Source organism: Excalfactoria chinensis, unplaced genomic scaffold (genome assembly GCF_039878825.1).
Source record: "Excalfactoria chinensis isolate bCotChi1 unplaced genomic scaffold, bCotChi1.hap2 Scaffold_84, whole genome shotgun sequence".
NCBI lineage: Eukaryota > Metazoa > Chordata > Aves > Galliformes > Phasianidae > Excalfactoria > Excalfactoria chinensis.
In genome coordinates, this window is record NW_027315716.1 from 365,406 (window position 1) to 389,828 (window position 24,423).

Here is a 24,423-nt window from a genome sequence, read left to right on the forward strand (position 1 = left end):
TCAGGGGCTGGGAATTAATGGATGGCATGGAGGGGACTGTCCGTGGCCTGTTCCAGGGGGACCTGGGCACTGTCACTTCCAGCCCTTCCTTTGCACTCTATGGGGCTGTGCAGAGAAACGGATCTGGATGGGGCAGGCTCAGAGTGCCCTATTGGATGGCCCAGAGTCACCATGCAGGTAGGACAGGGGATGTGGCTTCTGTCCCCAGGGGACCCACGTCCTGCCCCGGGTCTCTTGGCTGCTGCCAGTCCTTCTCCTGCCCCGAGTCCTTGGGGACAAACCCTGCAGGGACAAGGCTCCTCCTTGCCAGTGCAGCGCTCTGACATCCTCTGATGACCAGTGCTGCCCTCTGGTGAGCAGTGAAGACCCCGATGATCAGCGACACCCTCTGATGATCAATAAATCCCTCAGCAAACCTACACTCTCTGTGTCCGTGTCCTTGTTCTCATGCTCAGCAGGGACTGGCCACCTCACAGTTCTGGGAGGCCTCCCCAGCTCCATGCCATGCACACCATGTCCTGCACCCCTGTGGGCTTCCCCTCCCTCTCTCATCATCTGCTCCAAAGTCCTAAAGGATGGAGCTCCTCATGTTGCCATCAACCCCAGTACCCTCCCTCTGCTCTCTCTCAGTTCCTCCGTACATTTCCTCCCAAAGCCTTCACCCTTTGATCCACCTCTGCATGGACACAGTGTGACCACAACACCCTACTTTTAGCCCCTCTCTTATTGCAGCCACTTGTCACTCCTTTGGGTCTGCTTTAGGCCGCGTGCCTCAGTGCCCCAACCCCCTACCCATCACCCAGAACAAGGGCTGCATATCCCCACCCATGGACACCTCCAATCCCTTCCCTCCCTCCCCTTCCCTCCCATTTCCTCCCTTCCCTTTCCCATAGCACACAAGCCCTCCAAGGCCAAAATCCAGCTGGCCAGGTGCCCTGCCAGGCCAAAAGGCAGTGGGCCAATCCACGGGCTTGGAAAGGCATTACAAGGGTTAGGGTTAGTGTAGTGTTTGGGGGGGATGTTTAATGTGTACCACAAGGGAATTTGACGCTAGGGCAGTGCAGTCGGTAACTCTGTGTATATATATGTATACAGATCCATGTGCATATTGTGTTTTGATATTGTTTATTTGTAGGTAGATGTATATATTAAGTATGATGTAGTGATGTAGAATAGCAAGAGGAAATATTACTAAGCCGTGACAGTCTTTATCCCTTGCCTCAAACATTTCCAGCTCCTAAACAGGCAAGGGGTCTTGGAAGAGTCCTCACTCTCTCTCCTTGTTCCTTTGCTTTTCTTCAAGGAAGTGGCGTGCAGGAATGACACAAATGGGTCTCAATGACCCAAATGGGACTCAGCAGCTGTTTTGCAGCCGCCAGTGGAGCTCTGTCTGTCCTGGGAAGCTGTCATGGTTTTGTAATGTTGCTGTCAATATTAGAAGGTTCATACTCCAGAAAAATACATATCCCTGGTGGCCTAGTGGTTAGGATTCGGCGCTCTCACTGCTGCAGCCCGAGTTCGATTCCCCGTCAGGGAACCATCCTCTGCTGCCAACCCCTGGGATATGTAGCTAGAATGTCACAAATGGGTCTCAATAACCCAAAAGGGACACAGCAGCTGCTTTGCAGCCGTCAGTGCAGCTCTGACTGTTCTGGGCACCCCATGCCCAGATCTGATGGTGGGGGACTCCATGGGTGGGCTGGACTCAGCACGAGATGCTGCTGCCGCCATCTCTTCGGTGGGAGATCCTGTTCCACCCTTTATGGGCAGCAGCAACCCAGATGGGACAACAGAGGGCTCCTTGGGCAGGCTGGGCTCACCATGAGATGGTGCTGCTGCCATCTTTTCAGTGGGAGACCCTGTTTTTTCCCTTATGGGAGGCAGCAGTACAGATCTGTCGCAGGACTCCTCGGGCAGGCTGGTCTCTCCACGGGATGTTGCTGCTGCCATTTCCTTGCCTTGTTCCCACTCTTCCCTGCTCTTCTCAACCCTCTTCCTCAGAAGTGTCACCGAGTCACATGCCCGAAGCGCCAGCCTGGATGGTTTGCGTGGGGTCTCATCTTCCTGCAGTTCGGGCAGTGCAACCTCACGCTCAGCTTCCCCTGCTCCTCCTTCTTCATCGAGGAACTTGACCCGTCTTGTTCGGCCCAGCCCTTCTTGGTTATCCGTTCCCTCCTGGCCCTGCAGCTGGCAGCTCATCGGCTGCTCTGGGGCTGCAGGCACTGCCCGGATGGGTGGCAGAACACTGAAAGGACAGAGCGGGAGGGGTCCGCCTGAGTGGCTGATGGCTTTGGGGCCGCATCCCTCAAGGCTGAGCCAGGAGCCTGGGCTGTAATGCAGCCTTCCCCACAGACAGCTGAGCGGCTGCCCCGGGGCTCTCTGCTGATGTGGAGAGGGGCCAGCCCTGTGAAATGGGGGACCCAGGGGAACCCTGCCAGGCCAAAAGCTGAACAGGAACCGGGGTGCCCTGCCACGCCAGAAGCCAAGCAGCCGGCACAGAGGGCCCTGCCAGACAAAAACCCGGCGGAGCCAGGGAAGCCCTGCCAGGCCCCAAACCTGCCAGGCCAAAAGGCGGCAGGCTGGCTGGGCGGGCCCTTCTGGGCCTGATCTTCTGTGCCCTTTGTCCGAGAAGTTGGAGTGAGCCCCAGGCCAGAAGTGGCTGCCTGGATGCTGTGTCTTGGGGCTCTGGAGACAGGCTGGGCTCAGCCCTTGAGAAAGATCTGGAATCTCTGATGAAAGCTGGCCGTCCAGACAGGGAAGCCCTGCATGGCCAAAACCAAGCTGGCAGACCCAGGAGTCCCTGCCGGGATAGAACCAGCTGGCTGGCCTGTGGGGTCCCTGCTAGGCCAAAACCCAGCTGTCCCAAGGCGCCATACCAGGTCAAATGCCAGCCGGGTGGCTTGAGTGGGCCCTGCCAGACCAATAGCCGGCCTGCTGGCACATGGGGTCCCAGCCAGGCCAAAAGCCAGCTGGCAAGGAGGGCCCTCGGGTGAAAGCCATCTGGTCAGATAGTTGCAGGGCACCTGCCAGGCCAAAGGCCGACTAGGGAAGCCCTGCCAGGCCAAGAGCCTGCCGCCGGCCAGCAAACACTGGCAAGGCCAAAAGCTGGCTGGCCGGCTTGGGGATTCCTACCAGGCCAACATCCAGCCTGCCTGGGGCTCACTGCCTGGCAACAAAATGGCTGACTGACCCGCTGGGCCTGTGAGGCCAAAAGCCAGCCACAAAGTTGGGGGCTACCTTGTCAGGCCTGAAGCTGGTAATCCGGTTAGGGGGGCCCTGCCAGGCTAAAAGCCAGCTGTCTGGTCTGGGGGGCACTGCCAGGTCAAAGGCCTGCAGGCCGGGGAAGCCCTTCCAGGCCAAAAGCCTGCAGGCCGAGGTCCCTGCCAGGCCAAAACCCATCCTGTCCGAGGCTCCCTGCCAGGCTAGAAGCCGGCTGTCCGGCCTGTGGGGCCTGGGTTACCTTGCATTCCCTGATCACAGCTAGTGAAAGAAGTTTTCCTCCTTAGATTGTTGCTGCTGCTCTCTTTGTTTCCTTGTGCCCAGCTCCCATCTCCCTACCCCTTTCCCTATTCCCTTCCCATTTGTCGGGGGCCCCACAGCCCTACTGCCCCTCTTCCCCCACCCCTGTCACGGGCAGATTGATCCAGATAAAAAATGGCACCCGCTGACATCCTTTGTGCCCCGGGGCCGGTACCTTGGTCTTGGCTCTTGCCACGCTCCCTGCATGGGGCGGCACCGTAACCATGTGCTCCCTCAGCTCTGGAGATGGATGGGTTTCTTTGGATTCCTTCCTTGTGAAGTTTTTAATTCTTGCGTATTTTTATCCCACTGAAAATCGTTGCGTCTTATTCAGTTCAGATGCGTTGTCAGGTGTCACGCACCACAAAGTGGTGTCCATTCCTTTCTGTTGGCAAGATGGTTTCTAGCACCGGGAGCAAGTTCTGACAATAAACGAGTGGGTTTTCTTCTCCATTTTACCCTTCCAGCTCACAACCTTGGCAGTCACACCTGTGACATTTACATTCACGTCCCTCTGCAGCGCTGTGCCTGCTCCTACAAATATGAGGAAGAGCACAAGCTTGCTCTGAACCATGGGAGTGCTTGGGAGGACTCTTGGGTTTTCTTTTCATGTAGGTTTTCATCTTGCCTCCTTTTTTCTTCACGTGGATAGTAAAAGACCACAGTAAGACGTGGCTACTTCTGGTCTGCTGTAAACAGATGTGTGCCATGGCACTCTGTGCTGGGGCGTAATGGCTTGTTCAGCTTCTCTGTTGGCTGTGTTAGTCACATAGTTGTCACGATGCTGCACAGAACAAAAATGCCCAGATAGCCCAAAGAGATAGAAAGGGGAGTGGGCACTGGTGATCTCAGTGCAATCGATAACTCTTCGCGGGCTGGTGATATGTTGGAATGCAATAGATCTGCACTGGCGGTGTGATAGATGGTTAGCTCATGTTGATCAGATGTGAGTATGGATGGTTGATCACATCCCCTGTTAGCACCGTGGATGTTGAAGTTAGATGTTCCAGCCCTCCCTCTGGGTGAATGGAGCTAAGTCCAGCTGGCGACCGGTCACAAGTGGCGCTCCCCAGGGGTCGGTGCAGTGATTGTCCCCCTGTACTCAGCTCTGGTGAGGCTGCACCTCGAGTTCTGTGTTCGGTTCTGGATCCTGCACTGCAAGAAAGACACTGGGGGCCTGGGACCTGTTCAAAGAAGGGCAACAAAGCTGGCGAGAGCTCTGGAGCACAGGCCGTATGAGGAGCATCATCAGTTGTTCTGATGCCCTCTCGCAATTCTTTCCCCCTCCACCAGCACGAGAGCTGCCTTAACAAGACACAATGACGCTCGCACAGACATTGCTGAGGTTTATAAGGGATAGGGTTTATTAGGGTATATAAAGCCCGTGATGAGGTTTTATTGGCTGTTTCGCCCCTCTGCATTTCACTCTACATCTCCTTGTGTGGCCTGGAGAAGAGAAGGCTGCAGGGTGACTTCATTGCAGCCTTCTAGTACAGAAGGGGAGTTTACAAACAGGAGGGGAGTCAACTCTTTCAACGTGGGTAGGGTGTGCCCTTCCTGCGGGGTAGGGCTTTGGTCTTTGGAGCCGGACACCTGGGAGACCCCGTTTCGTTCCTTATGGGTGGCAGCAATCTGGCTCCCAGGGTGGATGACTCCTTGGGTAGGCTGGGCTCGACACAAGATGTTACTGCTGCCATCTCTTCAGTGGGAGACCCTGTTGCATCCTTTATGGGCGGCAGCAATTGAGCTCTGACAACTGATGGCTCCTCGGGCCGGCTGCGCTCGACGCGAGATGTTGCTGCTGCCATCTTTTCAGTGGGAGACCCCGCTTCTTCCCGTATGGGTGGCAGCAATCCAGATCTGTTGTGGGAGGACTCCTCGGGCAGGCTGGTCTCACCACCAGATGTTGCTGCTGCCATTTCCTTGGCTTGCTCCCGCTCTTTCCTGATCTTCCTAAGCCTCTCCCTGTGATATTCCACCGAGTCGCAGGCCAGAAACGCCAGCATGGATGGTTTTGCGTGGGGTCTGCAAGGACAGGCTGGAAAAGATGGCGGCTCTTGGCTGCAAGCTGTTGTTGTCTTCTTCAAGGCCGAGTGGCGGCGTGAGGCCTTGGCTTCTTGCCGCTTGGGCAGCGCACCCTCACGCTGGGCTTGCTCTGCTCCTCCTTCTTCACCGAGGAACTTGACGCACCTTGTTCGGCCCAGGTCTGCAGGCACTGCCCGGATGGGTGGCAGAAGTCTGAAAGGACACAGCGGGAGGGGTCTGCATGAGTGGCTGATGGCTTTGGGGCCGCATCCCTCAAGGCTGAGCCAGGAGCCTGGGCTGTAATGCAGCCTTCCCCACAGACAGCTGAGCGGCTGCCCCGGGGCTCTCTGCTGATGTGGAGAGGGGCCAGCCCTGTGAGCTGGGGGACCCAGGGGAACCCTGCCAGGCCAAAAGCTGAACAGGAACCGGGGTGCCCTGCCACGCCAGAAGCCAAGCAGCCGGCACAGAGGGCCCTGCCAGACAAAAACCCGGCGGAGCCAGGGAAGCCCTGCCAGGCCCCAAACCTGCCAGGCCAAAAGGCGGCAGGCTGGCTGGGCGGGCCCTTCTGGGCCTGATCTTCTGTGCCCTTTGTCCGAGAAGTTGGAGTGAGCCCCAGGCCAGAAGTGGCTGCCTGGATGCTGTGTCTTGGGGCTCTGGAGACAGGCTGGGCTCAGCCCTTGAGAAAGATCTGGAATCTCTGATGAAAGCTGGCCGTCCAGACAGGGAAGCCCTGCTTGGCCAAAACCCAGCTGGCAGACCCAGGAGTCCCTGCCGGGATAGAACCAGCTGGCTGGCCTGTGGGGTCCCTGCTAGGCCAAAACCCAGCTGTCCCAAGGCACCATACCAGGTCAAATGCCAGCCGGGTGGCTTGAGTGGGCCCTGCCAGGCCAATAGCCGGCCTGCTGGCACATGGGGTCCCAGCCAGGCCAAAAGCCAGCTGGCAAGGAAGGCCCTCGGGTGAAAGCCATCTGGTCAGATAGTTGCAGGGCACCAAAGGCCGACTAGGGAAGCCCTGCCAGGCCAAGAGCCTGCCGCCGGCCAGCAAACACTGGCAAGGCCAAAAGCTGGCTGGCCGGCTTGGGGATTCCTACCAGGCCAACATCCAGCCTGCCTGGGGCTCACTGCCTGGCAACAAAATGGCTGACTGACCCGCTGGGCCTGTGAGGCCAAAAGCCAGCCACAAAGTTGGGGGCTACCTTGTCAGGCCTGAAGCTGGTAATCCGGTTAGGGGGGCCCTGCCAGGCTAAAAGCCAGCTGTCTGGTCTGGGGGGCACTGCCAGGTCAAAGGCCTGCAGGCCGGGGAAGCCCTTCCAGGCCAAAAGCCTGCAGGCCGAGGTCCCTGCCAGGCCAAAACCCATCCTGTCCGAGGCTCCCTGCCAGGCTAGAAGCCGGCTGTCCGGCCTGTGGGGCCTGGGTTACCTTGCATTCCCTGATCACAGCTAGTGAAAGAAGTTTTCCTCCTTAGATCGTTGCTGCTGCTCTCTTTGTTTCCTTGTGCCCAGCTCCCATCTCCCTACCCCTTTCCCTATTCCCTTCCCATTTGTCGGGGGCCCCACAGCCCTACTGCCCCTCTTCCCCCACCCCTGTCACGGGCAGATTGATCCAGATAAAAAATGGCACCCGCTGACATCCTTTGTGCCCCGGGGCCGGTACCTTGGTCTTGGCTCTTGCCACGCTCCCTGCATGGGGCGGCACCGTAACCATGTGCTCCCTCAGCTCTGGAGATGGATGGGTTTCTTTGGATTCCTTCCTTGTGAAGTTTTTAATTCTTGCGTATTTTTATCCCACTGAAAATCGTTGCGTCTTATTCAGTTCAGATGCGTTGTCAGGTGTCACGCACCACAAAGTGGTGTCCATTCCTTTCTGTTGGCAAGATGGTTTCTAGCACCGGGAGCAAGTTCTGACAATAAATGAGTGGGTTTTCTTCTCCATTTTACCCTTCCAGCTCACAACCTTGGCAGTCACACCTGTGACATTTACATTCACGTCCCTCTGCAGCGCTGTGCCTGCTCCTACAAATATGAGGAAGAGCACAAGCTTGCTCTGAACCATGGGAGTGCTTGGGAGGACTCTTGGGTTTTCTTTTCATGTAGGTTTTCATCTTGCCTCCTTTTTTCTTCACGTGGATAGTAAAAGACCACAGTAAGACGTGGCTACTTCTGGTCTGCTGTAAACAGATGTGTGCCATGGCACTCTGTGCTGGGGCGTAATGGCTTGTTCAGCTTCTCTGTTGGCTGTGTTAGTCACATAGTTGTCACGATGCTGCACAGAACAAAAATGCCCAGATAGCCCAAAGAGATAGAAAGGGGAGTGGGCACTGGTGATCTCAGTGCAATCGATAACTCTTCGCGGGCTGGTGATATGTTGGAATGCAATAGATCTGCACTGGCGGTGTGATAGATGGTTAGCTCATGTTGATCAGATGTGAGTATGGATGGTTGATCACATCCCCTGTTAGCACCGTGGATGTTGAAGTTAGATGTTCCAGCCCTCCCTCTGGGTGAATGGAGCTAAGTCCAGCTGGCGACCGGTCACAAGTGGCGCTCCCCAGGGGTCGGTGCAGTGATTGTCCCCCTGTACTCAGCTCTGGTGAGGCTGCACCTCGAGTTCTGTGTTCGGTTCTGGATCCTGCACTGCAAGAAAGACACTGGGGGCCTGGGACCTGTTCAAAGAAGGGCAACAAAGCTGGCGAGAGCTCTGGAGCACAGGCCGTATGAGGAGCATCATCAGTTGTTCTGATGCCCTCTCGCAATTCTTTCCCCCTCCACCAGCACGAGAGCTGCCTTAACAAGACACAATGACGCTCGCACAGACATTGCTGAGGTTTATAAGGGATAGGGTTTATTAGGGTATATAAAGCCCGTGATGAGGTTTTATTGGCTGTTTCGCCCCTCTGCATTTCACTCTACATCTCCTTGTGTGGCCTGGAGAAGAGAAGGCTGCAGGGTGACTTCATTGCAGCCTTCTAGTACAGAAGGGGAGTTTACAAACAGGAGGGGAGTCAACTCTTTCAACGTGGGTAGGGTGTGCCCTTCCTGCGGGGTAGGGCTTTGGTCTTTGGAGCCGGACACCTGGGAGACCCCGTTTCGTTCCTTATGGGTGGCAGCAATCTGGCTCCCAGGGTGGATGACTCCTTGGGTAGGCTGGGCTCGACACAAGATGTTACTGCTGCCATCTCTTCAGTGGGAGACCTTGTTGCATCCTTTATGGGCGGCAGCAATTGAGCTCTGACAACTGATGGCTCCTCGGGCCGGCTGCGCTCGACGCGAGATGTTGCTGCTGCCATCTTTTCAGTGGGAGACCCCGCTTCTTCCCGTATGGGTGGCAGCAATCCAGATCTGTTGTGGGAGGACTCCTCGGGCAGGCTGGTCTCACCACCAGATGTTGCTGCTGCCATTTCCTTGGCTTGCTCCCGCTCTTTCCTGATCTTCCTAAGCCTCTCCCTGTGATATTCCACCGAGTCGCAGGCCAGAAACGCCAGCATGGATGGTTTGCGTGGGGTCTGCAAGGACAGGCTGGAGAAAGATGGCGGCTCTTGGCTGCAAGCTGTTGTTGTCTTCTTCAAGGCCGAGTGGCGGCGTGAGGCCTTGGCTTCTTGCCGCTTGGGCAGCGCACCCTCACGCTGGGCTTGCTCTGCTCCTCCTTCTTCACCGAGGAACTTGACACACCTTGTTCGGCCCAGGTCTGCAGGCACTGCCCGGATGGGTGGCAGAAGTCTGAAAGGACACAGCGGGAGGGGTCTGCATGAGTGGCTGATGGCTTTGGGGCCGCATCCCTCAAGGCTGAGCCAGGAGCCTGGGCTGTAATGCAGCCTTCCCCACAGACAGCTGAGCGGCTGCCCCGGGGCTCTCCGCAGATGTGCAGAGGGGCCAGCCCTGTGAGCTGGGGGGATCCTGGAGTCCCCATCCCAGCACTCTCGGGCGGCCACTAACAAGCAGCGACCCTTTGGTGTTAGGGAAAGGGCTCCTGTTGGCTCAGCCCCATGCACATACATACACCTCCATCCTCACCTGTTGGCAATGCTCTCCTTCTGCAGTTTGCTCCTTATCCTTCGGAACAGCTCTCCGTCAACACCTGCAGAGCTCAGGCGTCGGATGTAGGTTGGAGTGCTATCAAATCTCACTGCAGTTGGGAAGGAAGAGGAGATTCGCCGTCAAGCCTTTGGCTCGCTCACAAGCAGCACTCAGGCCTGTTCCCAGAACCCCCCCTGAATCCATCTCTGTCCCCACTCCTCCTCTCTACAGTTCAGCTCTGCAGCACCTTCCACTGAGGAAGAGCAGGGCCTGAGATCCCCACATCCTCCTGCCATAGCCAGGGATGGGGGTACGTCACACCCAGCACCTTCCTTTTGGACAGGCCAACCATAACCTAAGGGGAAGGACCTGGAAGCCACTTTACCTTTCTTGCCCTTGGAAAGAGGTGGCAACGTCTCATCTTTTCTTGGCTTCTGTGCCCCAGAGGTGCTCCCGGAGGACTTGTGGTGTATCAGGGGCAGCACTTTGGGTACCAACTCCATTTGAAACCTGTAAGCGAGGAGAAGGCAGTGAGCGGTGTGATGCAGTGCAACAGCAATCCTTGCTGCTCTCTCTCTGCTCGTCTGCTCACAGGCACGTTTTCGTGCTGCATGAAGGCTTTCTAAAGCCGTTAGCAGGGTCACTTGGGATAGGAGGAGGGGAAACAGTTTCAGGCGGAAAGAGGGAAGACTGGCTTTGGATGGGAGGAAGGTTTTGGCTGGAGGGTGGTGAGGCACTGGGATGTCTTGCCCAGAGAGATGCTGGGTGCCGGGACTGGCATTCAAGGCCTGGCTGGACCAGGCTCAGAGCAACCTCATTTGGAGGTAGGTGTCCCTGTTCCCCACAGGACAGTGGGACCGGGTGCTCTTTTGGGGTTCCTTCCTGATCCAATTGTTCTGTGATTGTTTGGCACGTCCTGCTGGGCAGGACACTGACGGACACAAGGCACAAGTGCTACAGAATGAGAGCTGAGCAGCTGCATCAAGCAGCAGAAAAATACTCACTTGGGTAATACGACAAGGCAGCCAGAGAACACCAGGGAAGCCAGCGGTGTTGCACGGGACACCCCCATGTCCAGCAGCGAGGGGGCCTGCAGGGAAGGAACAGGGAGGTTGTGAGATGTCCTGGTCATGGCTGAGGCACTGGGGACACGAGGAGCCCGAGGCAGGGAGAGCTGACAGCACCGCAGCACCTGCACGGCTCGAGCAGCTGCCCAGGTCCTGGTGGGCCGTGTGCGGGCTGAGTGAGGCTCACGGCACTGCCCAGGCTATGGAGAAACCTACGGCTCACCTTGCGGACGGCTCTCCTGAAGTTCTCTTTCCCCGACAGCTTCTCAAGGAAGTCGTAATAGAACTTCATTTCGAAGCTCAGCCCGTCAATGAGGAGCACTCCGACGCCCTTCAGGACAACGGCAACGTTCTCCCCATTCTGCAGGCAGCCGGAGAGCAGCGACACGGTGCTTTGGATGCAGGTCTGCGCTGTCTGCCGGCTCACAGAGGCGTCTGCGGCCACCTGGCTGCACTTCAGGAGCTCCAGCTTCCTGTGGGCTGAAAAAATACCAGGGACGGGGTTGATGATACGGTTGCTGTTCCACCTTCTAAGGGACATCATCCAGATCAGCCCCGCGTTTGCATGGGCTCCTCTGGTGGGAGGTCTGCTTCTGAGATGGGATGTGGTGGCCCTCTTTGCCCCGTCCACAAAGCCAGCAGAGCTTTAATCCCCCCTCATCCTACCTGGCAGGGACTCCCTGCGGGACTTGAGGTGGTGCCTAGCTCTGAGGTTGCTGGCCAGGTGAAACACGGGCCAGCACAGAGTCACGGTCCTGTCCTCCGTCACGATCTCCTTGGAGACGGTGTCAAAGGAGCCGAAGGTGGGAATCCAGACCCCCTGCGAGTGGAGGAGGAAGAAAGGGCGGAAGAGTTAAGGGCTGGCTGGAGGAAGAGCTGGAGCTGGTCCTGTGCGGGGACAGAGCTCAGGAGCCCCCTCCTGCTGTTCAAGAGGCACAAGCCAGCGCAGCGGGGACAGCATTGGGGCTGCACCTTCCCCTCGCCCTCCCTCCCGAACGCAGCTCAGCAGCGAAACACAGGGTGAGTTTCCTGCTGTGTGTGCAGGGCAAGACTCAGAGGAAGTCCAGGCTGAGCCAGACAGGGCGAGGAGGAACCAGACAGCCAACAAACGCACCTTGTGCACCAGGAGCTGCTCGTGTATGAAGGTGGCCACCGCATCCCAGACGGCAACTCGCTCTGGAGATGAAAGGAAAAGCTGGTCACACTCTGCATCTGCCCCTTCCCGGCACCCCTCCCACTGCTGGGCAGGATGGAGGTGGCAGATGGAAAGTGCCATCTCCATCCCAAAACTGGCTGCAGCACCGCTCCCGTGGTGGCTGTGGGCCCGTGTACCTTCAGTCTCGCTGCGTATTTGTCTGGAGGCACGGCCCACCATGGGGCCGTCCTCGCTCATCCCATGTTGCTCCTTGTTGGCGACAGCCATGCTGGAGCTCATCCTTCAGATGCGTCTGCTCTGTACCAGATGCTCCTTCAGGATGCAGGACCCACCTCCGTGCTCTGCCTATACCCCCCTTCGGGTTGGCCGTGTCACAAACGCCACCACGGCAACGCGGTGACATCATGGCCAGCTGCCCATTATGATGCTGGCACTGCTGCCTGCCCCGCCTGGCACTGCTGACCCATCTCTGCTTTCTCCCTCTCCTGGCCCTGTGAGTTGAGGGCTGACCCTGGGGTGAGGATGGGGCTGGAATGTGTTGCTGTTCTCTCAGTTCCCCTGGGCCTTGGGGACACCCCTGGTGTTCCAAAGCCTCTGTTGGGCTCCCTCTTGCCATGGGTGGGCAACAGGAAGGGGAAGAAGGCAATGGGGGGCAGTTGGGGCTGAGCAGGCGACATGACCGTGACTTGGCCACGTTGTTCTAGTGCTCACAATGGGTCCCTGCACCACAGGGCACTTGGGGGACCCTGGGTGTCTCCGCAGCCCTGAGGACCGGGCATCAGGGGCTGGGAATTAATGGATGGCATGGAGGGGACTGTCCGTGGCCTGTTCCAGGGGGACCTGGGCACTGTCACTTCCAGCCCTTCCTTTGCACTCTATGGGGCTGTGCAGAGAAACGGATCTGGAGGGGGCAGGCTCAGGGTGCCCTATTGGATGGCCCAGAGTCACCATGCAGGTAGTACAGGGGATGTGGCTTCTGTCCCCAGGGGACCCACGTCCTGCCCCGGGTCTCTTGGCTGCTGCCAGTCCTTCTCCTGCCCCGAGTCCTTGGGGACAAACCCTGCAGGGACAAGGCTCCTCCTTGCCAGTGCAGCGCTCTGACATCCTCTGATGACCAGTGCTGCCCTCTGGTGAGCAGTGAAGACCCCGATGATCAGCGACACCCTCTGATGATCAATAAATCCCTCAGCAAACCTACACTCTCTGTGTCCGTGTCCTTGTTCTCATGCTCAGCAGGGACTGGCCACCTCACAGTTCTGGGAGGCCTCCTCAGCTCCATGCCATGCACACCATGTCCTGCACCCCTGTGGGCTTCCCCTCCCTCACTCATCATCTGCTCCAAAGTCCTAAAGGATGGAGCTCCTCATGCTGCCATCAACCCCAGTACCCTCCCTCTGCTCTCTCTCAGTTCCTCCGTACATTTCCTCCCAAAGCCTTCACCCTTTGATCCGCCTCTGCATGGACACAGTGTGACCACAACACCCTACTTTTAGCCCCTCTCTTATTGCAGCCACTTGTCACTCCTTTGGGTCTGCTTTAGGCCGCGTGCCTCAGTGCCCCAACCCCCTACCCATCACCCAGAACAAGGGCTGCATATCCCCTCCCATGGACACCTCCCATCTTCCACTGACCAATGAAGCCCTCTGATGACCGGTGACATCCCAACTCAATCAATGAAGCCTTCTGATGGTCAGTGAACATCTCTGACAACCAGTGGAGCCCTCCGACAACCAGAAAAGCCTTCAGATGACCGCAGCCACCGTCTGATGTCACTGCAAGCCCTCTGATGGCCTGCAGCTTGCTGCTTCGTGTGCAGGGAAGAAAAGGGTGGGAAAGGAAGATGTTGACATCAGTAATGGTCTGTAACGTTTGTGTCACCACTCCTGCAGAACCACGGGCTAGTGTCTGTGACAAGTTGGTGATGTGTGCTGTTGTAACTCAGACGTTTGTACTTTGTGTGATCCCGTGTTTTATTCAGCTTACACAGCGCGATGTATCCTCCGTGTGCTTTGTAACCACTGCAACTGGTGACAGACAAGGCCAACAGGTCAGGGCAACATTTGTAACCGAGCCCCCAAACTCCTTTGGAGCAATTGTGTCCCACTGAAGTCCCTCTTCCCACGCCAAGCGGGAATGAGATGCACAATCAGCCAGGGTTGGCCTTGCCGTGTCTGCACCCCATCATGTGTGGGTACCTGCAGTGCCCAGGCCAGATGATGTGCCCGGCAGTGCAAAGCCGGCCCACGTGTGTGCAGATGGCAAGGAGCGTGCCTGCAGCATCGTGCACCGACAGGGCCGTGTGTGGAGGGCATTCCCCACTGCAGCTCCGTGCTACCTGTTGTGGTTTGGGGATGTTTTGTAGATATCCCACATCAGAACATCACGCAGAGCGGTGGCAGTTCAAGAGTTCACCTTCTGGTCCTGTGGCCTGCCTTCTTTGGGCACTGTGGCTCTCAGAAGGGAGGGGAGGAGTGGCATTTCCCCAGAGGACTTTGAGCCCAGAGGAAGAAAGATGGAGCTCCCGGCAGGATGCCAGTATTTGACTTACGGAGATATTGTTACAGTTACCTGAGTCTTGGAAATTACAATACAAGGACATTTCGACAATGAATTGCAGTACAGTATTTTACCATCCAGTGCTGCTTATCCAAGCTCATGGCCTTGTTCAGTAGAGCATATAAACACAAACAGTCTGGAATCCATGTACAAACTTTCAAGTCCTCCGAGAACTGATAATGCTAATACTGCATCATCAGTTCATCACCAAAAATGATAAGTACCATCATTTTCAAAACCCAGTTATTTTGTACCTCTTCCTGAGACACCAAAGAAGTCTCCAGAGAAAACTGACAGCATCGTGGAAGAATAACACTGAGGATAACGTCCATTAACAGTCCCGACAGGAAACATCAGTCTGCAAACGGGAATCTAAGTTGAATCAGTGCAATCCCAGGTGGTCTTGTCTTCTGCAAAGCAAGTGAAGAACCACAGTGTGAACATAGTTTGAAAAGTTAGATGTGTTACACAGAAAAAGATCAGAACTCCTCAGAGGGCACAAGCAAATCTCCAGCAACTTTGGGCAGACGGTTCTTTTGCTGAAATTAGCAAGACTGTGAGGAAAACAAAGCAAAGCTACGCCCTGGATTGGTGCCACAGTTTGACATCCCCTGAACAGCAGTCTGAGTCCCACTGGCACGTGAGCAGACTCCAGGCAAGGAAAAACAGTCCAGCCACACTTGAGTTAGAAGAATAGCTTAAGTGATGAATTTGCTCACAGTAGGCAGAGGACGGTCACAAGCCGGCTCTAATAACACTGCTGTTATTAGGTGATGTTAGAGGTGATGATGTTGCTGCAGCACTGCAGCTACTACTGAACTTCCCAGTACATCAGTAGCCAAATATGCTACTGAATAGGAAAGACAAAACTATTTTAAAAAAATCTCTCAGTCCTTAGGGACACATTCTAAGTGACGAAAGGTAAAACAAAGCAGAGCCCAGAGCTGTATTAAATCTCTACTCGGGTCACAATTCCTTTGTTGCCATATCTGATTGCTCTTTTGGTTTCTGAAAATGCTCGGTAGAAATCCAAGAGTTTACGTGGATAAAACCTCAGGATAACATCCATTTACTTACACGCTACTATTGCTAAATAATCCAAGTCAAGTCTACTTTACAAGGAAGTGTGCAACAAGCAGAAGAAGCGAAGAATGCAGGATGGCTCCTGGGACAGACTTAGAAGAGGAAGTGACCCCCTTGTGCCATCCCTATATGGTAACCCCCCCAAGTTCAACCACAGGCCAGAAAGAATCCTTCCAGACCCATAGCCTGAATGCCTCAGCCCAACTCCTTGCAGAGGGCACCTCAGGGACCTCCCCAAAACCTCAACACCGACCCTATTGGCTGCTGGAGCCAACCAGTGCCAACCAGCGAGGCAAGATCTGCCTTGAGAAGTGAGCAGCCCCTTCATCATCCCACTGCATCCGTGTGGAGCTGCACCATACAGACACCATGCAGCTCCATGCCATCCTCCTCCTCCTCCTCTTCTTCTTCCCTGGGACCTGGGCAGAGCCAGAGGGTAAGTGGCTAACCTTAACCCATTCTTCTCACCTCACAAATAAGCCCTTATGGGGATTGTGGTCAAGATGGGGGACAGGAGATGGAGCTGAGGTGGTGGCAAGCTATGGGGGGTCCCAAGGAGCCATCAGGGGTGACAAAGCTGGGGGCACAACCCCCATCTCTCTTCCTATCTCCTGCAGGCTCCTATACACTCAAGCTTCTCCATTTTGCCACCTTCCAAAACAGCACCTCCGTGCTTGTGGGAGGAGTGGGGCTCTTGGGGGACGTGGAAATGGGATCTCTGGACATCAACACTGGGAATATCCACTACTACCGACCCTGGCTGCGCCCATCTTTGCCAAAAGGAGACTGGGACGTCATTGAAAGCTCCATCAAGTCATACGTGAGGGACTTCAACAGGCTGGTGCAGATGTACGCCACGACGCCCTGTATGTGTCCATTCCCCACCCCATTTCCAAGGTTCCTTCTGGGACATGAGGGGACTCTGGGGACCAAGCTTCGATATAATAAGGACAAACGGTCACATTGTGGCTGACTGTGATAAATGGTGTGTGTCTGCTGGGCAGACTGGGGACCTGTGGTCACCTGAGGCAACTTTGGGCACCCTCAGCAGCCATGCTAAGGCAACCCCTTTGCCAGCCCACTGGCTGCACTCTACTGTCCTTCCAGACTTTAGTGGCCCTGATGGGAGGGACAGAGGGACAGTTCCAGGGCTGGCCACCACCTCGATGGGCCTTGCAGGAAATCAGACCACAGGTGCCAGATTTGGGCTATCAGGGACACTTTGGCATCACCACTTCTCTGTGGAGTAGTTCCAGAGAAGGGAAGTGATGCTCTGTGCTCATTCCCCTGGGGCTGACTCAGTGTCACTGGGTGCCAGGGATCGGCCCCAGCAGCCCTGCATGGGCTGTCCCCGTGTCACCACCATGGCAGGGGACAGCCCAGAAGGAACAGGTTGGGCCTGGAGGGGGGATGGGGAGCAGGGAGACATTGGAGCAGCACCGGGTCCGTTCCCCGGAGCCCAGCAGCCCCTTGGGGACTCATAGATTTTCCCCATGGCACTGAGGGGATGACAGTGCTGGGACAACATGCCTTCATCCTGCATGGAGGGAGGACACAAACATTCATTTTGGACCATCAGGACCCTTTTTTGACACTGGATACGAGAGCCAGAGGGCTCTTTTTGCATGGGGACAGCACTCAGACCTTAAGCAGCCACGAAGCTGAGTGCCTGCTCATATGATACGTATCATAAAGGTGATACGTATCAACTCCATCACTCTACCCCTTGCCCCCAGACCCTTTTGTCTTCCAGTCCTCCATAGGCTGTGAGCTCCAGTCCAACAGGACCATCAGGACCTTCTTTGACATTGCTTACGAGGGCCAGAATTTCATTCGCTTCTGCCTGGATACAGGCACTTGGGAGCCAATGCAACATAACCAGTTGTCAGCCACAGCTGAGCGGCTGATGGCCAACGCCAGCACTCTCAATGAGGTGATCCAAGTGCTCCTCAATTACACCTGTGTGGATATTCTGAGGCTTTTCATCCAGGCTGGGAAAGCAGATCTGGAAAGACAAGGTGAGCTGACCCCAACATTGCCACATCAGCTCCCGATGTGTGTGGGGGGGGGGGCTGAGTGGTGCTGCACTGCAGTCCCCTCATATCCATCCCTCAGTGCCCCCCACCGCCGTGGTCTTTGCCCGCACGGCCGGCCCAGAGCAGCTCCTGCTGGTTTGCCGTGTCACCAGCTTCTACCCGCGGCCCATCGCTGTCACCTGGCTGCGGGACGGCCGGGAGCTGCCCCCGAGTCCAGCAATGAACACGAGCACGGTGTTACCCAACGCTGACCTCACCTACCAGCTCCGCAGCACCCTGCTGGTGTCACCCCGGGACGGGCACAGCTACGCCTGCCGCGTGCAGCACCGCAGCCTGGGTGACCGCAGCCTCCTCGTCCCCTGGGGTAGGTTGTCCCCCTCGGGGATGCGGCTCCCGAGCCTTGTTCCCTCGGCATGAGGAGCAGGAGAGCTGACGGGCTGTTTGTTCTCAGAGCACTCCAAGAGGGGACTGAGTGCGGGGATCGGGGTCGTCCTGCTGCTGGTCGCGGCCGCCATCGCAGCACTGTTGGTACGGAGATACAGGTGAGACCACCGCCTGCCCCGCCGCTCCTTTCAGAGCCCCCCGACCCTCCCCGCAGCGCCCACTCTCGTTGTAGGAAGCGGCAGCGGGTGGACGAGGAGCGCAGCGTCCCACTGGCGGAGCGCCGGAGCGCAACGCGGAGCGGGACCAGCGCGGGGCAATACGGGGGCTGCGGCAGCGGAACGGCAGGTGAGGGGAGGGGGCACATCTGAGCGCTTCTCAGAGCTGAACCGTGTGAGAGCCCCCCCACTGCTCGTGGCAGCTCCCCCAGCCCTAATAAAAGTACCCACCTGCCCAAGAGCAGCGAGCTGCGACCTCCCGTCGGCACCTTCTGCATTTTATCGCCCAACCGCCGCCTTTATTAACCCTCTTCCGGCGATATTTGTACCCAAACCCTCCCTCCAGCGACACCCACCGACGGCGCTGGAAGCGCTGAGCAGCGCTGAGCTCCGCTGTGCTCCCAAAGAGATGCTCAAACATTGCCGTGCTCAGCACGGAGGTGCGGGTGTGAGCGAGACCAGGCAGGTTTGAAGCGAATGGAGCACGGAATTACCGGATAATTTGACCCACAGGTTACCCAGCTTGTGTGGAAATCCTCCTTCCTTTGTGGGCATAACCGTGCTGTGGGGGCGACGTGCTCCCCGGCGATGGGGGCAGCACCCCGATTTCAGCCGTGGGAGGAACCCATCCGTGCCCTTGAACGATTCCAGCTCTGGAAGCAGAGGATCCCGACAGCGCCTCTGCGCCTCCGGGCAGAACGGAGCTGGGGAAGGGGAGTGCAGAGGGAGGGGGCTCGAGGGAAAGGCTCGGGGGAGTGAGGAGAAGCGATGCTCTGGGGGTACACACACCGTGGGAGCATCTGAAAGCCACCAGGGCTCAGCCTTTACCTGGGAAGTCGTAACCCCACATCCTGGGGTCACCTCAGTGCCACCGGGGTCTGAGTGGGCAGAAGCACCTCAACCCCTCAGGGACACCAGCTGTGCTCAGGAGGGGACAGCTCTGAGACCCCAGCTCTGCTCTTGTACAAAGGAGGACGTCACTTCCCCTCTGCTGTGTTCTGGTTCTGCTTTTGCACCAGTGTGGGGCCCATGGGAAAGGGGAAGAGAAACACATCTGTTCGTGCCTGGGGTTGCTGGCTAGGAGGGGTAGGGGGAGGTGGGGGTTCCTGATCACCCCGTATCCCCATGCCCAGCACCCATCACATGCTGCAGCACCCCAGTGTGCTGCACATTGTGCACAAGCATCCCCACCCTCTGCCACCAGTCAAGGGCTGCAGTTGCTGCACAGTGACCCAAAAGAAAACAAGTTCAGCCTCGTTCCCTCCTACGCTTCTCTAGCCCCCAGCTTAGACCCTCCCAGAAACCTCGCTGGCATCAGCCCCATTGGTGGAGCGTGGCCTTTGGGACCCCACAGTGCTTCCTCTTCCCACCATCCCCTCTGCGCTGCCTTCGCTGTGGGCACCATGTGGCCCCACTGCCTCTTCCTTTTCCTTCTCCTCCACGAGACATGGGCAGAAGCAGAAAGTAAGTGGGAGCCCCAGCTCACCCCAGCCTCCATCATGGGACCCTATAGCAGATTGGGGGGAGAGGGGTGGAATGGCTAAGAGACCTTTTCCTACGTGACGGGGATGGTCTCCAGCATCGAGGGGCTGTCCCCAGCCTCACAGCACCCAAAGGCACCCCTGTCCGTGCCCACTTGCCTCTAGATTGGGAATCACATGGATGAGCTTTTTGCCAGGACACCCTGCGTGTCCTGTGACAGAAATGGTCACCTGGGCTTGGGGTTTGCTGTGTGTGGTTCAAAGTACATCCCCCATTCATTCACCTCCCCCTCTTTCCTGCAGCCTCATGCTTTCCCTCCGAAGAAACAGTTTTTCCAGCTCTTCTTCACAATGCTCTTGGACAACATCAGCTCCACAGAACTGACTGGGATGGCTACGCTGGCAGATTTACCCATAATAGTGCTGGACCCCCACACCTGGAACATAAACATCTGCTGGCCGTGGGTCCAAGAGGTCGCATCTGAGAGTGAAATGAAGAAGATTCTGTCCTTCTCCATGGTCGGCATGCGCAATGCGTTTCGGTTCATGCATGAGATGGCCACAAAGGCAGGGCTGGACTGTGAGTAGGAGGGACAGCTGCAGACCAAACAATCCAACCCCATGAGCACAGAGTTTGTGGGACCTCCTGGGGGTCTGACAGCCTCCAAAAAGCAATGGGTTGTGGGGTCTTTTGGCAGGGGCCAACAGCCTCCAAAGGGTGTTGGGAAACGCTCTGTCTCCTGAGGCTTGTGGTTCAGTGGAGCACTGCAATGTGTTGTGGGGTTTCTGCCCTCTTACCCTACATATGGAGGACATGTGGGAGCTGCTCCCAAACTTAACAGGGCTGTGGGAATCACCTGGCATGGATCAGGGAAGGGGAAACACGAAGGAACATATTGCAGGGGGACATTCTGGGGGACAAAGTGCTTAAGCTGCCACCCTGCACTGCTCAGCCCTTCTCCCTTGACAACTCACGTGGTCGTGATGCCCATCGTGCCCACACCTCCCCAGCCATCCCCATGTCCCCATGCTCACATAGCCTTCTGCCCTTTGCAGACCCACCGGTTTTCCAGATCCATGCAGGCTACAAGCTTTACACCAACGGAACGAGATGGAGCTTTGTCAACACTGGGGAAGGTGGCAGAGACCTGGTGACATACAAGATCAGTAGGGAGCTCTGGCTTCCCCAGACTTCCACCCCGCTGGCCACAGTACTATCATCAACCAAGCCACCTCTTTGTCCTGGGAGAGCAACCATAAGGATGCAGTGTGCCAGACACTCCCAAGCCTTTTGCAGGGGCTTTGGGTGTTAAGGGGGCCCTTAGAGCCCAGGAGCATCCCTGCAGCCAGGAGATACTGTGCTATTCCCACTGTGCCCTTTCACAGAGTTATAGAATCACAAGGTCGGAAAGGACATACAAAATGATCTTTCCAGAGGGAAATGCTGTCAAGTTGAAGGTGAGACTGGAGAGCACTGTCTATCTTGTAGTTCCTGTCTCCAAGGAATGTTTCTTACACATCTCCAAGCCAGCAAGGTGCTGGGACAGCAAGGCAAGCAGGGAAGAGCAAGATGAGCAACACTGTGATAGTAGAAAGGTCTGAGTATACGGTGTGTGAGAACAGCTTGTCCACTCCAGCATGGTGAAATGCAATGTCCAGTTGTTCACTGTCTGTGAATACAAAGTTGTAGTTGACTACATAAAGTCATTTCATTTCATGTCCCCGTCCCAGGAGTGTAGCTGTTCTGTCTGTACAGTATGTCCGTCGGTGTCAAGATGTGTTTGTTCTGTTTATGTCCAGAGCTCATTCCCCTTTTGGGAAACTGATATTCTTACCTGTGCTTTTATTTGCGAATAGCATGATTTTGAGAACACCAAAAGTCTTAAAGAACAAAGTTCATGTGGTTATTATATTTTGCTCATTTTTAGGCTACGGCTGTGTTGCAGAAAAAGTCACCCCCTTCCATAGACTTCAAAGCTGAGCACATGTTCTACAGTGCAGATGCAGGTGCCCAAGTAAAAACCATCTCACAGGGATGGAAGGCTACCCTCAGGTGGGAGCCTGATAGCAGTGTGGGTGTCTGCTGCCCAGGTCCTAACCTGCTTGTGCCAGTTGTTGCCCAGGGCAGAGCTGGTTGCCTGGGAAATACGGCTGTAACTAGCAAATTTGCTGTAAGGTCACTCTTTCAAAGTACCTTTTGTTTTTTTTGTCTTCCAAACATAAGCTCATGGATTATCAAGATATTTTAAGTATTCCTCTCGTTCTGTTTCTCCCTCAAAAGACAAACAAACGAAAAAAAAACCCAGCCTTCCTAGAACCAAATTCGAAGCAATCAAATGGAATTGTTGACTAGAAGTATCTCTTCCTGATGCATTTGGATGTGTTTGTAAGGGTTCCGTTTTGTTAGCAACTTTCAGTGGTAGCTTAAAACTCATTTCCTTCAGAATCGTAGCTTCTCAGTTAGACGCGGTCATTTGTGTTGGTTGATTTTTTTTTAAATTATTTTTATTTTTTTTTGTTTAATCTTTCTCACAGATGCATGAGGCTAGTACTACATTTTGTAGATTCTGGCACTTACGGAATATAGTAACAGTCACGGTACGGAGCAATGCAGATGGAGTCCTGTATCTGATGTTGCTGAAAATTAATCATTGATGGCTACTACTACTTGAGACTTGCATGAGATTGCTGTGAGACAGGCACTGGTTCAGCAGCTTCTCTTGGCCTGTTAACCAGTGATAAGCATGACAGGCACACCAGAGGCAGCAGGTTTGGTCGCAGCCTGGAGCAGCTGGTGATCCAGCTGGTAGGAGCCCAGCTGTGCAAGGCAGGGGCTGGGTGGCATGGCCTGGGGCTGACTCCTCCTGACCTGTGCCGGGGTGGGAACAGTGACAGGAATAGTTCAAGGGAGAATTTTAATCTGCGTAAAATAGCGACTATTTTAAGAATAGGAATAAGAAACTGTGTTCATAATTTCATTCCCACGAGCGCCTCTTTGCTCATAAATATCTCCTATTTGCATGGAATTGTTTATTGTAATAGCTCTGGTGTTTAGTAGGCACAAATAACATTTCCACTGGGAATAAGGAAATGTCTTCTCTGACATCTAAATCTACTTTTGAACTAAGGAGGAGTATTTTAAGAGTAATTTTTAAATAGTTTTCAACAGCAAATGGGAATTCAGGCTTTGATGTGTAAGGAACCATCTCAGTGGTCCATTTGCAATATCTGCTTAGAAAATAGGATCCCCAGCACAGCACCCAGCTCTGCTGTGGTGCAGCCCAGTCCCTTCCTCATTCTTCTGGAGTCTGTGGCCCCTCCACTGGACTGTATGTGCTCTGTGCCCCCAGTGAGGGGTAACTGTACTGAATGAGGGAGGACAGAAGCTCTGAGCCTTTGCTCAGCTGCTTGGAGCAGCCTGTGCACAAAGAAGGCAGCGTGCAGGAGTTGTATTTGTGTGCTGTGAGGTGGACAAGTATTGCTGGGCACTGTTCAGGGATGATTTGCATCACAACACCAGCTGTTTGGCAGTGAGCAAGCTTCAGTGAGCCATTTCTCTGCTGTTGTCTGTTGGTTTAAACTGCAATACTGAATGAAGAAATTGTCCAGTAAATTTATTTATTAGGCCCTTCAAAGTCTAATAAAAAAATATGTCAGGCATTAATTTACCTGGAAAGATAATCAGAGACCTGTCATCTGGAGCAGGCAGTCTGGACAGTGTAAAGTTAATGGGTTATGAAACGAGAAGCTAAGAGGCTGCACAGCTTCAGTCTCTCTAAGGTCCTCTTTGCTGTGAGCAGCACAGGTATGCTGTGTGTCTCTAGAAACACTGCCCAGCCTTCCCCCCTTCCCTGGCCTGTACAAAGCAAGGGAATTTCCTGAGGTGCCTTTTAATCCATATGGCTCTGACATTCCTTAGCCAGTTTCTGAGCTGTGTGTCCCATCTGGAGGAGTGTGAAGAAGTGCAGTGTGAAGAAGAATTCAGGAGCTGAAGAGATGGGGGCGTGGGGTGGCTACTAAGAGGTCAGGGTTCTTACTGCAGCAGGCAGGTGGGTGCAGTGTCCACGCAGCCCCAAGCACATAGTGCCCATTGCACTGCATGGCCACTGACAGAGCGCCAAGGAGCATAGCTGCTGAGATGTATGAAGGCATGCAGGCTTCTCACAGCAAGGTTAAGTGGCATTAAGCTTTAACTTTTTAACTTTACAGTCAGATTAGTGGCTCAGAGGCCCTTAGTGTTTGCTAGACAGAAGCAGAGATTTTTCAGGGCCGCTGTGTATCACACTGTATCCCTTAATAAGCAAAAGCTGCCTGAATTGTTTTATATATGGGTCCTATCAGTTTAAATGCTACAAGAGTATCTTGGATGTCAGGATCATTGAATCCAGGGCTGGGAATGGACCACTGGTGTCCCGGCCCATGCTCAGTGTGGGGTGAGCTTTGGGCTCAGAACAGGTTCTCAGGGCTTTACCCCATCAGCTCTCAGCGCCCTTTGGGACACAGATCTCACAGCCTGGGGCAGAGGAAAGATTTCTCCCTACAGCAACCCCAACTGCTCCAGCAGTGATGAGCACTGTAGTGCTCACACCCAGTGCCTTGCTAGGGATGCTCAGTGGTGCTATGGCAATAGCTCTGGGCTTCAGTGCCAGCCTGTTTAAGGAATGTAGTATCTACTCTGGTCATTGGAAGTGTAATGTATTCACTCCCTGCACAGCACAGCCGATGGCTTCATTTGTCACATTCCTTTCTGTGCTTTACACGGCTGTCACAGTGCAAATAAACCGATTACATTTCTTCAACATTGTTTTCACAAGGCTGGGCTGTGTGATGTGTAAATCAGTAAACAGAGGATGTTTGACTGCTCACTTCTCTTCTGTGGAGCCTCTTC

The 24,423-nt window shown here is 55.2% G+C and overlaps 2 protein-coding genes and 1 long non-coding RNA gene across 4 annotated transcripts in view; 1 reads left to right on the top strand and 2 right to left on the bottom strand.

Moving 5' to 3' along the window:
• LOC140265311 (antigen-presenting glycoprotein CD1d-like) overlaps positions 1-20,697 on the top strand; it is a 58,935-nt gene extending 38,238 nt beyond the window's left edge. Inside the window, exons 1-7 of the mRNA XM_072361235.1 lie at positions 15,332-15,855; positions 16,037-16,285; positions 17,156-17,437; positions 17,535-17,819; positions 17,907-17,997; positions 18,072-18,184; positions 19,839-20,697. Of these exons, the coding sequence (XP_072217336.1) occupies positions 15,789-15,855; positions 16,037-16,285; positions 17,156-17,437; positions 17,535-17,819; positions 17,907-17,997; positions 18,072-18,184; positions 19,839-20,020 (1,269 nt within the window). The 5' untranslated portion in view covers positions 15,332-15,788 and the 3' untranslated portion in view covers positions 20,021-20,697. Of the gene's footprint in view, positions 15,856-16,036; positions 16,286-17,155; positions 17,438-17,534; positions 17,820-17,906; positions 17,998-18,071; positions 18,185-19,838 lie in introns of the transcript that reaches the window.
• On the bottom strand, positions 11,103-15,061 carry LOC140265326 (coiled-coil domain-containing protein 81-like). 2 transcript variants are annotated; one of them, XM_072361249.1, is made up of 3 exons: positions 13,412-15,061; positions 11,739-11,800; positions 11,103-11,444 (listed from the first exon to the last, which is right to left on the bottom strand). In XM_072361249.1, exons 1-3 carry the CDS (start codon positions 13,479-13,481, stop codon positions 11,271-11,273), a joined length of 306 nt encoding a protein of 101 aa, XP_072217350.1. In that variant the 5' UTR covers positions 13,482-15,061; the 3' UTR covers positions 11,103-11,270. The 2 variants fall into 2 exon arrangements, with proteins under 2 accessions (XP_072217350.1, XP_072217349.1); XM_072361248.1 differs by lacking the exon at positions 13,412-15,061 and having other exon boundaries at positions 11,739-12,734.
• Positions 17,337-18,534, bottom strand: LOC140265342 (uncharacterized). The gene is made up of 3 exons (XR_011906251.1): positions 18,286-18,534; positions 17,717-17,977; positions 17,337-17,424 (listed from the first exon to the last, which is right to left on the bottom strand). It is a non-coding gene; the product is annotated as an uncharacterized lncRNA (long non-coding RNA).
• Positions 20,698-24,423: the final 3,726 nt, after the last annotated feature.